General features: G+C 44.6%; 3 protein-coding genes across 3 annotated transcripts; 1 reads left to right on the forward strand and 2 right to left on the reverse strand.

Annotated features, from left to right (window-relative positions):
* Nucleotides 1-446: 446 nt before the first annotated feature.
* On the reverse strand, nucleotides 447-857 carry LOC124694938 (MFP1 attachment factor 1-like). Its single transcript, XM_047227858.1, has one exon. The coding sequence runs from the start codon at nucleotides 855-857 to the stop codon at nucleotides 447-449; it is 411 nt and encodes a 136-aa protein (XP_047083814.1).
* Nucleotides 858-8132: 7275 nt separating this feature from the next.
* On the forward strand, nucleotides 8133-12747 carry LOC124696497 (mannose-1-phosphate guanyltransferase alpha-like). The gene is made up of 15 exons (XM_047229221.1): nucleotides 8133-8200; nucleotides 8274-8371; nucleotides 8464-8564; nucleotides 8678-8756; nucleotides 8984-9044; nucleotides 9152-9198; nucleotides 9306-9398; nucleotides 9555-9645; nucleotides 10074-10122; nucleotides 11444-11560; nucleotides 11634-11781; nucleotides 11888-11980; nucleotides 12056-12124; nucleotides 12240-12282; nucleotides 12397-12747. The coding sequence occupies exons 1-15, from the start codon at nucleotides 8143-8145 to the stop codon at nucleotides 12495-12497; spliced, it is 1248 nt and encodes a 415-aa protein (XP_047085177.1). The 5' UTR covers nucleotides 8133-8142; the 3' UTR covers nucleotides 12498-12747.
* A 578-nt stretch (nucleotides 12748-13325) lies between these two features.
* Nucleotides 13326-15663, reverse strand: LOC124694939 (cyclin-A3-2-like). Its single transcript, XM_047227859.1, has 9 exons — nucleotides 15541-15663; nucleotides 15077-15079; nucleotides 14735-14967; nucleotides 14576-14648; nucleotides 14407-14483; nucleotides 13933-13963; nucleotides 13702-13854; nucleotides 13478-13618; nucleotides 13326-13421 (listed from the first exon to the last, which is right to left on the reverse strand). Exons 1-9 carry the CDS (start codon nucleotides 15661-15663, stop codon nucleotides 13326-13328), a joined length of 930 nt encoding a protein of 309 aa, XP_047083815.1.
* Between the last annotated feature and the right edge of the window lie 481 nt (nucleotides 15664-16144).

Here is a 16144-nt window from a genome sequence, read left to right on the forward strand (position 1 = left end):
ACACGGCACTATGTGGATGGTAAGATACAAGTAGCAATCAAAGACAGAGCATACCAAGACAAGAGCCAGAATGTTTTTGGCTGCTGATGCCATGGCCTCTAGTAATAAAAATGTGTTCCCAAGCAGGTTCATATACTGTAGTACAATATATAACGAATGATGAGGATTCCAAACCCACTGAAAGAAAAGGGTGGATTTAAATTGGTTACCGTCAGAAATTGAATACAGAATTGGACGATAGTAATATGCATATGTATTGATCCAGAAGGCAGGTAAAATCTTAATCATTGGCACAACAAGGTGAACATTGTTCAGAGATACAAAAGGGGAGCAAACACACTAAAAAAAAAAAATAGAGAGAAGCAGCAGAGCAGCTACTCCTCAAAGAACAATAACACGAATTCTAGGTGCAAATTAAGGATAAACGAAATGGATGCTCGGGGGACTCAGGCGGCGGCCTCCTCGGCCGGCTCGTCCTTGGTCGGGTGGTCGGCGTCCTTGGCGGCGGCGGAGCGGGACTTGACGAAGTCGAGGAGGCGGCGGCTGACCTCCTTGGAGTAGAGCTGCAGCGCCTCGATGCCCTCCTCGACGGAGGCGGCGGCGCCGCCGGTGACGGCGGCGGCGTCGAAGGCCTCGGCCTCGATGGCGCGGGCGGCCGGGTCGGCGTCGGCGGGCGGGACGGCCCCGTAGCGCTTGCAGAGGAGCGTGTCCCCCGCGAGGGTGTCCACCAGGCGCCGCACCACGGCATCCCGCGTCCGCTGCGTCGGCGGCCAGATGCTGAAGGAGAACGGGGCGGGCTCGCCGTCGGCGCCTGCGGCGGCGGCGGCGGCGGGGGAGGAGAGCTCGTCGGGGCCCATGCGCGGCGGAGAGAGTCGGAACCCTAGGTGGGTAGGCAGGCTGCAGGCCGGCCGTTCGGTCCGTCCGCGGTGGGGATTTAAAAGCGGTGGCGAGTGGCGACTGGGTCGGGTGCGTTGTTTGTTGGTTGCCGTGGCGTCAAGAAAGGGAGAGAGATTGTTCTGGAGAATGGGTTGGTGGGCTGTGGTAATGGTCGGTTTTGTTGGCACGTTACGTGCGCTCTTTCGGTTCGAGTTTGAATCGCAACGTTCAAATCGAGCCTGGAATGGCAACAAATTAATCTGGATGGGTGGCAATGACTCACTGCTGCGTCAGGTGATACTGCTGGAGTGCATTTAATCCGTCAAGATATGGTGGAAATGTTTTCGAATTGCTGAATTCCTTCATGTCACGATGCTTTTCCTCCCCCCTTCTCCTCCGGTGGCCGGAAGGGAGAGGGGCGGGGTGGCCGGGTTGGTTCTAGGTTGTGTTTTGCCCCTATGGCATTTGGCTTGTTGCCGCTATGAAGCTTCCATGGCGTCTGCAATTGCGGCCAAGATTTTTCTAGGTCTTCTCTCCGATTGGTGGCCATGATCACATTTAATCTGCAAATTACGCTTATGTTTCTGAATCTGTTGAATTCTTTCCAATCACGTCCATTTTCCTCTTCCGTCCCACCCTCCTCCGGCGGACGGAGAGGAGAAGATTCTGTTGTTCTCATGTGGCATTTGGTTTCTAGCCGCTACGAAGCTCTCCCATGGTGTGTGCGAGCGGCGGTGGGATTTTGCTAGGTTTTCTCTCCAGGTTAGGTCATGGCGACCATGGGTAGATCTGACTATAGCTTTTGTAATAAGCTCGCCCGTCGGATAACACTTGTTCAGGGCTATCTAGAGTACCTTGTCTTTCTTCCTCGCCATTGTGGTGGTGGAAGGAGAAGTCAGAAGGAGCTAATATATGAGTTACACATGGATCTGGAGCTATGTGGGAAGAAGGTGAAGTTCCACATGCGGGAGTTTGTTTGGAGATCAACCCAAGTGACTACCTACTACGGCCGTTGTCGTCCTACCATTTTTCCTCATGGCCGAAGAGCAGCCTCTATGCATCACGAAGCCATCCAGAGATCAACCTCGACATGTTCAAAGCTGGATCGACATGTTCATATTTGAAATTTGAACAAATTTTAAGTTTTGAACAGAATTTTCAAAATTTGAATTAATTTCGAATTTTGAACGATTTCCGTTTATTTAACAATTTTGAGTTTTGAACAATTTTTAGCGATTTTCGAATTTAAAAATAATTAAAATCATACATTTCTTAAATCTATGTACAAATTATTTGAACAAATTTAAAAACATAAAAAAGAAACAGAAAAACATAAGTTTTTAAAAACAGAACTGTAAAAAGAAAAAAGAAAAAAAAGTTTACCTGATGGGCCGTGGGCCCAATTAACGGCAGTTGTGTCGGAGGGGCGTGCGGCACCCGTACATGCCATGCCGGCCCGGTCGGCACGTCAAAACCTATTTATCCCCCGCGTGCGTGCGGGAATACGCTCCACACGCATGAGGTGACCGCCTGGGCCGCGGCCCATAATACTTCCATTCCGGTTTTGTGAAGATTTTAGAACCTTCTCGTCTGATTCTTTCGATTTTTACTGGTTCTCCTTGGTTCTTTGGTTTCGGGTTTTTATTTTTCTTTATGTTTTCTTCTTTTTCTTTATGTTTTTAATCTTTTTTAAATATGAACACAAATTTTTTGAGCAACATTCTGGGAGCGGCGATTTGGCTCCCGGGAGCATTTGCTCCCGGTTTTTTCGAAAAATCAGAACAAATCGAAAACTTATCGAAAAATTCCGAAAAAAAAATTATGCACGTACCTGACCATGGCATGCACCACCGTGTAAAATGTCGTTGCAAAATGTCATCGTATGCGCCCTGGACAAAAAATGACAAATTTCTAACATGAAATGAGATCCAAAAATTTGAATCTCAGATCTGGAAATTTGTCATTTTTGCCCAGGATGCATACGATAACATTTCGCAGCGACATTTCACAAGGTGGTGCGAGCCATGGTCAGGTACGTGCATGATTTTTTTCGAATTTTTTTGAAAAGTTTTGAAAAACAAAATTTGCTCCCCAAAAATCCGGGAGCAAATGCTCCCTGGAGCCAAGACGAATTTCCGCAACATTCTTTTTGAACAAAAACTATTACGAACAAAAAAAATTGAGCAAAATATTTTTTTTGAACAAAAACATTTTTTTGAGCAAAATATTTTGAAGAAAAAATTATGAACAAAAAAGATTATGAACAAAATTTCCGTTGGTTCTGTCGGTTTTCGTTTTTCCTCTTTTCTTGTTTTTTTTTTCAAATTCGAGCAAATTTTGCTCTGATTTGAAATTTGTTCAATTTTATTTTGCTCAGATTCAAAAGTTGCTCAAAATTAATTTTTGCTCAGAATCAAAATTTGCTCAGGTTAGGAATTTGCACAAAATAATTTTTTGCTCAGATTCAAAATTTTAAATTTTGCTCAGAATCAAATTTTGTTCTAATCAAATTTATTCAGTTTCGAAAAATGGATGTTTATTATGTGGCCCCGGTGGTTTGAAACCAGGTCCATGGCACGCTGAGGCTGAGCTCAAACAGCTGGAGTGTAATCCTATTCCCCGCTTATAGCGGGATGTATCTGGGGCTCCGCTCAGGGAGCGATGATTTTGGGCCGGCCCATTACTAGCGAGTTTCTGTTAGCGCTGATTTTTTTCTCGGTTTTAGGCTGTCAAGTGGCTGTTTGTGTGTTGGTTTCTCAACCGTTTTTGTCTTCGGTTTTCCCTGGTTATCTCGGTCGGTTTTATGTACTTTTTAAAATTTGAACTTTTTCGAATTTTGAACTTTTTGTAAATTGGAAAATTTTCAGATTCGAACATTTTTTTAATCTGAACATTTTTTATTTTGAACTTTTTTTTACTTTGAACTTTTTTCAAATTTGAACTTTTCAGATTTAGATATTTTTTGTTTCGAACTTTTTTTACTTTGACCTTTTTTCAAATTCGAAGTTTTTCAGATTCGAACATTTTTTAAATTCGAAGTTTTTTGATTCGAACATTTTTTTAATCTGAACATTTTTTATTTTGAACTTTTTTTACTTTGAACTTTTTTCAAATTAAAACTTTTTCAGATTTGGACATTTTTATAATCTGAAAGAACATTTTTTATCTAGAACTTTTTTTACTTTGAACTTTTTCAAGTTCGAAGTTTTTCAGATTCGAACATTTTTTAAATTTGAAGTTTTTTGATTCGAACATTTTTTAATCTGAACAATTTACTAATTTGCATTTTTTTGAATATAGAATTTTTGAGATTTAAATTTTTGTAGATCCGAGCATTTGTTAAATCTGAACATTTTGTAATCCAAACTTTTTAGATTTGAATATTTTTTGAATTTATATATTTTTAAAATATAAACTGAAAGGAGAAAAAAGAGAGATAAGCAGCATCTTTTGTTGGGCCGCATTTGGAGCACTCCAGGAGGAAGCTCCTCAAGCGGAGCCTACGCTCGCTCCCGCTAAAGGCGGAGCATATCCCTGGAGTGTAGGCTGAATGGTGGGGACGCCTATGCATCGCTTTAAGCGGAGAACTGCTTTGGGGCCGCGTAAGGAATTTTCAAATGGGCCAGGCCCATATTTCATCCGTGACATGAGATTTTGGTTGTTTTCTATTTCAGACTAGCAGTATCTGGCTTCCTTGACGATTTTCGTTTTTTTTGATTTTTCAAAATTTTGAAATTTGAAAATTGTTCAAATTCAGAAAAAAATGTTTAAATTCAGATATGTTCTAATATGGAAAATGGGTGAATTAAAAAATAGTTCAAAAACAAAAAATATTCCAAAAAATAAAAATGTTCAAAACTGAAAAAAAATTACAATTTAAAAATGTTCAAAATTAAAAAATGGTCAAAATTAAAAATGTTCAAAACTTGAAAATGTTCTGCCATTGCCACCGCCGCACACGCCTCCCCATGCAGAGTGGGACGGCCAGATGGTGTCGTCTCCTCCGTAGTACTAGTACTAGCTATCGTCGATACCGCTGCAGTACACGCCACATCACATGCTGCCGATGATCCCTGCTGGGGTCGTGGACACCTTCGCCGTTCATTGAACTCACCATCGACGATGAGGAAGATGGCAACGCTGGAACTAGGGCTTAGTTTTTCCTAGTTTCTTTCTTTTTCATTTTCCATATATAAATTATGTTTGAATTAATGATTTTTTTTAATTTCGCGCACTTCAAATTGAATTCTATTTTAATTGTCGTATGGCAATCGAACTGTTACCCACGTTCAGTGCGCGGCATGATCCAGACGGACGAAACCAACTTGTGGTTGGATGGTTAGAAGGGCAGTGGCACCCCCAGTTCAGCAGAGTCCAAATCCTAGATTTGACACTTTGGTGTCTCGTAAAGGCGGGATATTTTTCAGTGGGAGGCGACGTTTTCGTCGACAGCGAGGCGCCTGTGGTGACTTGATCAATCTCAAGACCCGCCGGATCAGTTTTTGATGCAGTCTCTTGGAGGTGATCATAGGGGTAGGGTGTGCGTGTGTGCGTTCATAGAGATGAGTGTGTACGCGTATGTGTGAGCGTCTTTGATTGTACTGTGTTTCGCAAAAAAATAAAAATGCAGACGGACCAAACAAATCAAATAAGTCGCCGTTTTAGGTACCCCGCCACACACGCCGTGTCCATCCGTTGGATTTGTCATCACGTTTCAAAAAGGAAAACACTTGAGTTCGGCCGACCGAACAGAGAAAAAGATCGGTCGTTCCGTGGTCTCCCGACGCGTCACCGTTTCCAGTGGGCCCACGCACCACATGCTTTATCTCCCAACCTTATCTTCTCTACCGATGAGTTCCCCATTCCTTTCGCTTCGAGACGACGAGCTCTGCGCTGCTCCCGCCACCATCCCGGCGAGCGCCGCGCCCGCGCCCGCCCGGCTCCTCGAGTGGCTCCGTCCTGCTCCTCCCGGCGGACGCGCCGCCGCGGCCTCCTCCCGGCGAGCGCGCGCCGCTGCGCTCTCGCCCCCGGCGGCGCCCGCCCCTCCTCCCGGCGGGCACGCCGCCGCGGCTTCTCCCGGCGAGCGCCCCGCCCTTCCTCCTCTACGGCGGACGCGTCGCTACAGCTCCTCCCCCAACGAGCATCCCGTCCTGCTCCTCCTGATGGGCGCACCGCTGCCGTTTCTCCCCCGGCGAGGGCCCTGCCCCGACTCCTCCCGACGCGCTACAGCTCCTCCCCGGCGAGCAACCCCACCTAGTCCCGGCATCGACTTGCAAGCTCCCTCTTTGCCGGTGTTGTCGCCGGCAGGGAAGTACTGGTGTCTGGTACGGTGAATATTTTCATTTTTTGTTGGTTTTATTTGTTAATTATTGTTGTAAATATATTGTTGATTTGTTGTAAATTTATTTTGGTACGAGAATTGTTGTTTTCCGGTTAAAATTCGCTGCTGGCTATACTTGTAAACACCCAAATTATTTGTTGTTCTCATTTTTAATTATTGTTGTAAATATATTGTTGATTTGTTGTAAATGTATTTGGCATGAGAATTGTTGTTTTACGGCTATACTTGTAAACACCCAAATTATTTGTTGTTCTCATTTTTAATTATTGTTGTGAATATGTTACTAATTTGTTGTAAAGATATGTTGGCATTAGAATTTGGTTTTTGTATTGGAATTGTTGTTTTCTATTAAAATTGTTGCCGGTTATTATTGTAAACAACCAAATAAAAAAATGTGATTTTGTTTGTTAATTTATTGTTGTAAATATATTTGTGATTTGTTGTAAATATATTTTTGGGTACAAACAAATAACCATTTGTTGTAATAGTCTGTGATTTTTTTAAAAGTTGTTGACTATTTTTGTTGTAAATCAACATATTTTGGTGGGCTCCACCCATGTGATCAAGTTGATAGCATGCAGTGCACGGTACGAGTTGTTGCTGTGTGAACACGCAACCAGCTGTCAACCAACGTGAAAGAGGCATGAAAGCGGGGACCGCATTAAAGAGGAGACCAAAAGCGACGTGTGTGGGCCCACGACCGATTTTTGCCCAATTTCGGCCGACCGACGGCTAGCGTGACCCTTTCAAAAAGGGGCTATTTGATAAAATGCCCCACTTTACTTTGCCATTTGATTCAAAGGGCACATTTACTTTGGCATTGATGAAATGCCCTACTTTACCTTGCCCATTTGCTAAAATGCCCCATATAGATGATTTACTCCAAATTGAAATAATCTCCTCATAATCTAATCTTAACCTTCAAGTAGATTGATCCAAATCTGGCTAAGCTTATCTCTCTTTCACAGTCGCTCGTATCTCTCCAGTACGAGCAGAGGCAGGCTACACCGGCCATGGCAAGTAAGCGACGGCGACCAAGAGTGCCACGACCAAGCCCAACGCCGCCCTCTGGCTAAGCAAGTCCATCGTCCCCGGCGAGTTGCCGGGATGCGCCGCTGCCATCCGTCGTCCCCGGCGAGTTCGCCCTAGCACAAGGTCGCAGAGGGAGGGGCGGAGAGGGACGCGGCAAGGAAAAGAGACCGCGGTGCTGGGGCTTGGTCGCGGCGGCCGGCCGCTCGTCGCCGGTGTCACCTGCATACTCGTACGGGAGAGAGATGCAGTTGTACGGGTGCCAAGCTTTGGATTAATCCACTCAAGGGCAAAGGGGTAACGCATGTTAGCGATAAGAAAGTGAGATTAAGAGAAAAATATTTGAACTAGTACCAGCAATTCATCCAAACGGGGCATTTTAGCAAATGGGTAAGGTAAAGTAGGGCATTTCATACATACCAAAGTAAATGTGTCTTTTGGGGCAAATGCCAAACTAAAGCGGGGCATTTTATCAAATAGCCCTTCAAAAAGGTCGAGATCTGACCGTACATCGGAAGCAAGCAAGACTCGTCCGCCACGCCGGAGGCACGCCCCTGGGTTCAAGTCCAGCCCACCACGCCCGCACTCCGATGCCGGATCGCGCACAGATCCCCACCGGATCCAGATGCGCACAAGTCTCCACAGCCGTCACACCCACCACTGCAAATCAGAGCTCATCACCAGCGTCCAGCGGCAACTCCCGCCTCGCTTCCCCGCCCGTCCCCGTCGAACACCACGGTCCAACCGCCTCCCATCATCCGACTGCCGTCGCCTCAAATCTCACCACACCCGCGCAGCCGCAAGAGTACCCCACTCAGAACCCAGCCACGCCGCCCGCCGCCCGCCGCCGAGCCGCCGCGCCCGGAAAGGAGGCAGCCAGGCAGCCAGCCAGAGCCATGGCCGGCTCCGAGCAGCGCGTCGTCGCCGTCATCATGGTCGGCGGCCCCACCAAGGGTGACCAGATCCGCCCTCTCCCCCCTCCACGCCCCCTCTGACCGTCTCTGACTGTTTGCTGCTGTCTATGCAGGCACGCGGTTCCGGCCGCTCTCGCTCAACGTGCCCAAGCCGCTCTTCCCGCTCGCCGGCCAGCCCATGGTGCACCACCCCATCTCCGCCTGCCGCCGCGTACGCCCCCTCCTCTGCTCCGCCTTTGCCCTGCGTTCCATCCGCGTCAGAGGACTAATTAACCCCCGTGTTTTGGATCCCGACTGCCGCAGATCCCCAACCTGGCGCAGATATACCTCATCGGCTTCTACGAGGAGCGGGAGTTCGCGCTCTACGTCTCATCCATCTCCAACGAGCTCAGGATCCCCGTCAGGTCACCCTCCTGCCCTTCTTCACCTCGCTTCAAATTCAGTTTCTGTCAGTTCAGGTGCGTCGAGGTTTATATTGCGTTCAGCTGGCATTGACGTGTCTGCTGTTTGATTCTAGGTACCTGAGAGAGGATAAGCCGCACGGGTCGGCCGGGGGCCTCTACAGCTTCAGGGATTACATCATGGAGGACAGCCCGGTAATGCCCTGGAACTTCCTTTGTTTAAATTGTGCAAATTGAACTAGACTTTTGGAACTTGCATTTACTAGTTGTTAGGATCAAATCCTAGTGGATTGATTCGATCAGGGCTGTTTGATCGGCATTTTCTGCAATGGGATACACGCAATGACCTGGGTTTTGTTGGAATCTACTATGCTGTGCTAGGCTGGATTAAGGGCCTCTAAAAAACTCTTTTGCTCTTGCAGTCACACATTGTTTTGCTCAACTGCGACATCTGTTCAAGCTTCCCCCTGCCAGAAATGCTCGGTAGGTTTGCCAAGTAGCTCAACCTAGGATTGCTCATTGTAAATTCATTACAATGTTTGCTTTGTTGGATACTGATCACTAAATGTATCACCATCTCATCGTTGCAGAGGCCCATAAAAGGTACGGTGGAATGGGCACTTTGCTAGTCAATAAGGTGTGACAACAATATAGTACAAACTTTCCTATTAGTCTTCAAATCAGCGACAACCAGAGTTATAAGAGTATCCTCATGCATAACATTATCCCCAATCTATTTCCCAGGTATCTGCAGAGTCAGCTAACCAGTTTGGCGAGCTAGTAGCCGATCCTGAAACAAACGAACTATTGCACTATACGGAAAAGCCAGAGACTTTTGTGAGTACTCAGTGCTGGTTATTTGTTGTTTGGTTTTCTCTTATATTTTCCATTAATAGACATATGCGTCTCATTTAGCTTTCAGATTATTTTGGCACAACCAGTTGTCCCTGATAATTAAATAGCTTAGCTCTAATGCATTTTATGCATGTGTAGGTCAGTGATCTCATCAACTGTGGTGTATATATATTTACACCCAATATCTTCAATGCCATCGAGGATGTCGTAAAACAGAAGAAAGACAGAGGTATTATGTCCAGTAATATTACAGCCGTATTTTCTTTTTAAATTGCCTATTTGTTGAAATATATCGTCCATGCTTATTGAACACTCTACATCATGGAAACATCAAACATCTCTGACATACTCAAAACTCACATAGCGAACAAGACATTCTTATTTCTTCAGCTCTAAATTTTGCAAAACAATCATATTTTCCTACGCTTCCATGAAGCATGTTTTCTTTTCGCTGCTGCCATCAGCTAAACCATTAGTAAAAAAAGGTTTGACTGATCCGATTGACCTAATATTCTGGCAGCTTGGTGAGATCAAAATTTGAGAAAGTATATTGCTTCTATTCGGTTAATATTTTTTTCTTTATTCTTGTTTTGTTTATCTGAATGGTACTTCCTATTCACAGCACAGAACTTAATCCCTTTTAATGCCAAATTTCAGCTAATATTCGCCGTGTATCTAGCTTCGAAGCTCTTCAATCAGCAATGAAGTATGTGTCGATGATATATTCTTCTGTTCCTTTTCCTCCATATTTATTTGGTTATTTCTCAGTTAATTTGAATTTGATTAATTTTTATGCATGGTAACCTTTTGGTTTCTATTTCAAAGAATAGGCAGTAGCACTACCATATTAATGCATTATTACCAGGAAATTAAGTGTGAAATACGACAAAGGACGTACCCAGTGCTAAGAGCTCCCGCACTGTGCGGGGTCTGGGGAAGGTGTTAGTGGCAAGCCTTACCCTCACGAAGTGCAATGTGAGGAGACCGCGACTCGAACCTGGGACCTCTCGGTCACAGGCGGTGAGGCTCTACCGCTGCACCAGGCCAGCCCTTCGTGAAATACGACAAATCTATTGAATTTTTAAGCCTTAACTTGTAGTACAAATATCTTTGAGCATATTTGGTCAATCAGAACTTCATCATACATTGATCTTTCTAGCAGATCAGTTTCTCATTAGATGGATGAAATTTACTACTAATGAATTCCTGATACTGATATGTTTGATGCCTGCTACTGTTATCCTTAGTGTTTTTTGGTAGTGTCACACTGTCACTTTTAGGGTTGGGCATTTTAACCGAGGACCGAAATACCGAACCGAAAATCCGAGACCAAAGCCAAATAGACTGAAACCGGCAAACTCAGTACTCCCTCCGATCCATAAAAAGTGTCGGAAACGTAGTACAAAAATTGTACTAACCTAGTACCAAATATCCGACACTTATTATGGATCGGAGGGAGTACTAAATTTGGTTAGCAAGTGCAGAAAGCCAAAATTTATTCGGCTAGTTTGGGTTTGATCAACAGTTAACCGAAAGGACTTAGGAAACCGAGAAATGTCTATAACAGGTAACCGAAAGGTACTTCATTTGGTTGTCTCGGTCACAAACCGAGGACTGAACCAAAATATCGGTCCACCGAATCCTAGGTTAGCAGAAATTTAGGAAACCGATCGGTCACCATTTTTTAAACACTGAAACTATTATTAAACCGAGAAACCGAACCGATCTGTTCGGTTAGACCGAACGCCCAGGCCTAGTCACTTTAGTAATGAAGTGCTTAACATCTTGTTCCTATTCATGTGTGGCACCCCCAAAGATTTTCCCTTATGTTTTAAAGAAAGCTAAGTTCAGGGAACATGGGGCGCTACCATGATCTCAGCATAATAAAGGCGCTTTCTGGCCAACCTTGATGGATTTTTAAAAGAAAGAATACTTTCTTCTACTAGTGTTGACCTGATCAAGAGCTCCCATTGAGGCAATCCCAAAGTATTTACTGAATACTTATATCTTGTGTTAATTCTCAACAGGGCACTTCCGGCAGATTATGTTAGGTTAGATCAAGATATCTTGTCCCCTCTAGCAGGAAAGAAGGAACTTTACACATACCAGACACTTGATTTTTGGGAACAGATAAAGACCCCAGGGTAAATATTGTTCTTAGTAGTTCTCTTTTTAATCTTGAAATGGTTGAGTAACCGGTGTTGCATCTATGTACAGGATGTCTTTGAGATGCTCTGGTCTATATCTTTCCCAGTTTCGCCATACCTCTCCTCATCTTTTAGCCTCTGGAGATGGCAAAAAGAGTGCCACTATTATAGGCGACGTGTACATCCATCCATCTGCAAAGGTGCATCCAACTGCAAAGGTGACATCTGGTTCTTCAACACATCTTGACTAGATTGTGATATCTCGTGATGTCTGATATTCTTCACATAGTTAGTGATGGTTTCATTATTTTGTTCTCCATCCAGATTGGTCCCAATGTCTCATTATCAGCAAATGCACGCATTGGCGCGGGTGCTAGGCTGATCAATTGCATCATTCTAGATGATGTTGAAATTATGGTTAGTTTTTCTCTGTTTACGAAGAGATAACCTACATTTAGGCACCTATATCTCAGATAATTCCTTTGGTTGCAGGACAATGCAGTTGTTATACATTCGATAGTGGGTTGGAAGTCAACAATAGGAAAATGGTCACGTGTACAGGCAAGATTTCCTATTAATGGCTTATCTATATATCAACAAATTATGACAACCCTATTACTGCCAGTCCAGTCTTTTTCTGGGTGGAACACGTAACAAAGTTCTCTTTTGAATCCAGGGTGAAGGTGACCACAATGCCAAACTTGGTATCACCATTCTTGGTAAGACCCCTACCCAGATGATATCTTGTTATCTTCTCATAAAAATATTGTGATAATATGCTTTACATGGGGATAGTTCATTTGCTTGATTTTTGACCTTCTATCAAAATGCAGGTGAAGCCGTTGATGTTGAAGATGAAGTAGTTGTAACTAACAGCATTGTGCTCCCAAATAAAACTCTCAATGTTAGTGTGCAAGAGGAGATCATTCTATAGTACACCATTCATTATTCATATTTATATTTAATCCCAAATAAGGTCTTCATACCAGATATGTAATTTCCCATTTTTCTTCTTTGTTTCCTCCATGTAAGTTCACATTAGATTGAGATCATTAGTCTGTACTTAGCCTATGATACAATATGGTGTAATTTTGTTTAGCATTCTGGTGTCAATTTTACGGATGTAGAAACTATACAAACAGATCACATCATTTTTTTGTGTTGAGAATTGAAGTTTTTAAATTTAGATCGAATATGAGCTGGTGCAGTATTTTTTGAGATGGCAATTGTCTTTTCAATTAAATCGGCTTTTGTATATGGCTGCATATAATGGCAAGCTAATGGATTCTTTTGATGGGCACACAGTGACAGTTGCATTCTTCAGTTAACCTCCATACATAAACTGTCTAGTTTTTATTTCCCTTTTGGAAATAAGTTCATCAGCCATCAGTGCTCTCATCAGGCACAATAGATTGAACAAAATCCAGTAAGGAAATGCCAAAACACATTATGATTTGCACTGTAACTTCGTACTGAATATTGTTGACTATGACACCATCTTCCATCTACTGTACAGACTAGTTCGAGCTGCATATCATACCAATTGTTGTCTCTCTTGTACAAACACGTCCCAGTCACACATCACATCAAAATATCAAATGCAGCTGGAACATTCTCACAAATTATTTACTAAATTGATTCTGCAACGGTCAGTCGTGAACAGGAAGCGATGCGCTAATAATGTCTGCGCAAACCTGCATTCTACTAACACTACAAAATCTCCATCGCCTGCAAAAAAATGTTGTGACAGCACTTCTGCATTTCACTGTTTGATGTCCTTGAGGAATTTCTCGGGGATTTTTCGTGGTGAAGCCATTGCCGACACACTCTCAAGCTGTACAATGATCAAACAAACAACCTGAAACAAAAAACTTTTCATGACAAGGCCAAAATAGCAGAGAAAGCCAATCTCACCTCAGAATGACTATACTTGAGTTTTATGGCTTCTTCTTCCAAGCCTGGGTACCTTCCAATCAACTGCAACTCATGTATCGTCAAGATGCAACTGTCTAAATCAGAGACCTTGTAGCCCGTTTTTCGTTGCAGCGTCCGGTTCTGGAGAATAAACACAAAGCTAATGTCAGAAAATGATAAAAGCATAATGCAGATTCAGCAAATTAATATTGATGTCATCTTACCCAAGGACGGTTTTTTGGGCTGATTGTGAACCTGGCCAGAAAAAGGCAGGCAGCAGCAACAACTGATGGCTTGAACATTGTGCAGTCATAGTCCAGCAAGCTTAATTCCGCAAGGTAGCTACACATAAACTCCAGAGTTCTTGCTTTTGCACGCTAAGGTTTGAAGTGGGGGACACATTATAGTAAAGAACATCAAGTAAATAAATGACAGGTGCTGCAAAGGATACTTACATCGCCTCGACGGCACATAGTTATGTATCTCCTACAACAGACATGCATTAAACATTAGGCTTATGATCTTCTGAGCCCAGTGTGGCAATAATCATAGGACAACATATATATTATGCGAAATAAACATGGTAGTAACTATTTTCCGTAATGAACAACACCGTGGTCCTGGGATGGCCATGCCACTGAAACTGTGTTCGGCCTGCTACCCTAAATCTCATGAATAGAAGATTAGCCACAGACGGCCTATGTAGTTTGCTATCAAGATAACATGGATTTGGGGCCGCTTTTCACATACCAGATCTTGGATTTACTAAGGTGTCCTTTCAGAAAATTGTTTGGCGCAACTGACACGTACCAGAGTGCTAGGCTTAAGCATGTTTCAAACACAATATGTCAGTTCATAATACTACTGTGTATGTGACTGAGAAATTACAACTGCTATGCATATATAAGAGTTTCAGAAATAGCACCTACCGTAGAAAAGTTCTTGCAGTGGGGCTCCCCATCTCAAACTTGAGCAATTTCAGTATGTCTGCCTCCATCTTCACCACCTGCCGTGCATAAAAACCACAAATGTTTCTCCGCCATTCAGGATCACCAACATTTTACTAAGAAATGGGAAAGTAAGCAGAAGAAAGGCCACCTGCTGTTTGGTGTATGTGTTGTCAGTAATGTCACTGTATTCCCCCACCTTATGCATATCATTTTCAAATTTCCTGCAACATTCCATTCAAACTATTCAGATGGTCGTGCTTCCAGATAGACAAAACAAGAAAGATAAACAGCAGTTCAGTCCCCCTACGCAGCCACAAGCAATGCAGTCACACCCAGCAGCTGCAGCTCGCTGGGGATAATGACACCCACTGAGAGGAAGCGATCGAAATATGAAACCGCAAGGTGAAGCGTGTCAGCCAGAAGCTTGAAGTCAGCAGCCACTTCCACGAGCCAGTCCACTACCTTGGCCCTTTTAGTAGGGGTGATAGCTCCCTGTGTAATTTCCACCGGCAGCATGTAGTCCCTCGGCCTCCTCAGCGCCTGAGAATCTCAGGAAAATTGGACAACAAGGTCACACCAAATGGCTCCATTCGCGTCAGCGAGAACACCATACCATTGGTAGTAACTTGAGACAGTTAAAATGGCATACATCCTGAAGAATTCACAGCTTTAGATTCGAAATCAGGCACTGAAGTTAACATAGTATACTGAGTAGCAAAAACTCATCGTTCGCTAGAGATGGAAAACTCACCGGTACTGAATGACACGGCGTCCTAATGTCACCGCTAGTGTAGCCAGCAGTAGCTAAAACTAGATAATACCCAAACCTATAACCGATTAACCGTAGAAGTTGAAGTTGAACAACGACATGGAGATTCATCCACATCACAAACCAATCCCCTGAATCCCTGAAATCCATGAGCGCAACGTGATCACGCGCGCCCCAAATTACCCCCAATTCTATCCAGCGCAGACCTCACCTTAACAGCTCAACAGACAAATCGCACCACAAGAGCACTAATTTTGGAGCCCTGGCAAGCCGACGGCGAGAACGAGCTCGGATTTCCGCACGCGGGTTTCAGCGAGAAGGGGAATCGACAAACCCTCGCTCACCTCCAGGGACCGCATGTAGCTGTCGACGTCCTCGAGGTACGGCGCGATAGTCGCCCGGGCCGCGACGGGGTCCGGCTGCTCCGGCTCCGAGTCCGAGTCTAGCAGGCGGGCGCGGTCGGCCATGCTCTCCTCCTCCTCCTCCTCCTCCTCCTCCTCCTCCTCCTCCTCCGGGGCGATGTCCTCCATCCTCCTCCGCGGCGTCCGACGGTGGGAGCGAGCGACTGAGACGATCGGGGGCTTGGCGGTCCGTGGCCGACTGGCCGGCCTTTTAAGTGGCGGCAAGACGCGGCCGGTGTTCTCTCCATAGCCTCCGTCTCCGCCCTCCTCTTCTGCTGCTACAGTGGCTTCATTCCTACTGTAGTTCTTTTGAAACGCAAGGCGGGAGTTTGCCGGCCAAAATGCCGAACCACGCGATTTCGCCAACCTGTAAATTCCATTTCAATACACCTATACAACTCACTATGAAAAAAACACCTTCTAGTAAATGGATGGCGTCGGCGAGGTGGCAGCGGTGACTTCATCACATGTGCCCATCCTCCTACTGGTTGCGGCAGTGCTGACGTGCGGTTGAAGATGGCGACCCTGAAACTTGGAAGGTGGTTCC

The sequence above is a fragment of the Lolium rigidum genome, chromosome 3 (assembly GCF_022539505.1).
Source record: "Lolium rigidum isolate FL_2022 chromosome 3, APGP_CSIRO_Lrig_0.1, whole genome shotgun sequence".
In the NCBI taxonomy this organism is placed as follows: Eukaryota; Viridiplantae; Streptophyta; class Magnoliopsida; order Poales; family Poaceae; genus Lolium; species Lolium rigidum.

Excerpts from the sequence above, each read along its gene's own strand:
- LOC124694938 (XM_047227858.1), bottom strand. The coding sequence starts at position 857 with ATGGGCCCCGACGAGCTCTCCTCCCCCGCCGCCGCCGCCGCCGCAGGC.
- LOC124696497 (XM_047229221.1), top strand. The coding sequence starts at position 8,143 with ATGGCCGGCTCCGAGCAGCGCGTCGTCGCCGTCATCATGGTCGGCGGC. Across the intron at positions 9,199-9,305 it reads GCACTTTGCTAGTCAATAAG|GTATCTGCAGAGTCAGCTAA; the intron begins GTGTGACAACAA and ends TCTATTTCCCAG. Across the intron at positions 10,123-11,443 it reads GCTCTTCAATCAGCAATGAA|GGCACTTCCGGCAGATTATG; the intron begins GTATGTGTCGAT and ends AATTCTCAACAG.
- LOC124694939 (XM_047227859.1), bottom strand. The coding sequence starts at position 15,663 with ATGGCCGACCGCGCCCGCCTGCTAGACTCGGACTCGGAGCCGGAGCAG. Across the intron at positions 14,484-14,575 it reads ACACATACACCAAACAGCAG|GTGGTGAAGATGGAGGCAGA; the intron begins GTGGCCTTTCTT and ends TATGCACGGCAG. Across the intron at positions 13,619-13,701 it reads GCCCAAAAAACCGTCCTTGG|AACCGGACGCTGCAACGAAA; the intron begins GTAAGATGACAT and ends TTTATTCTCCAG.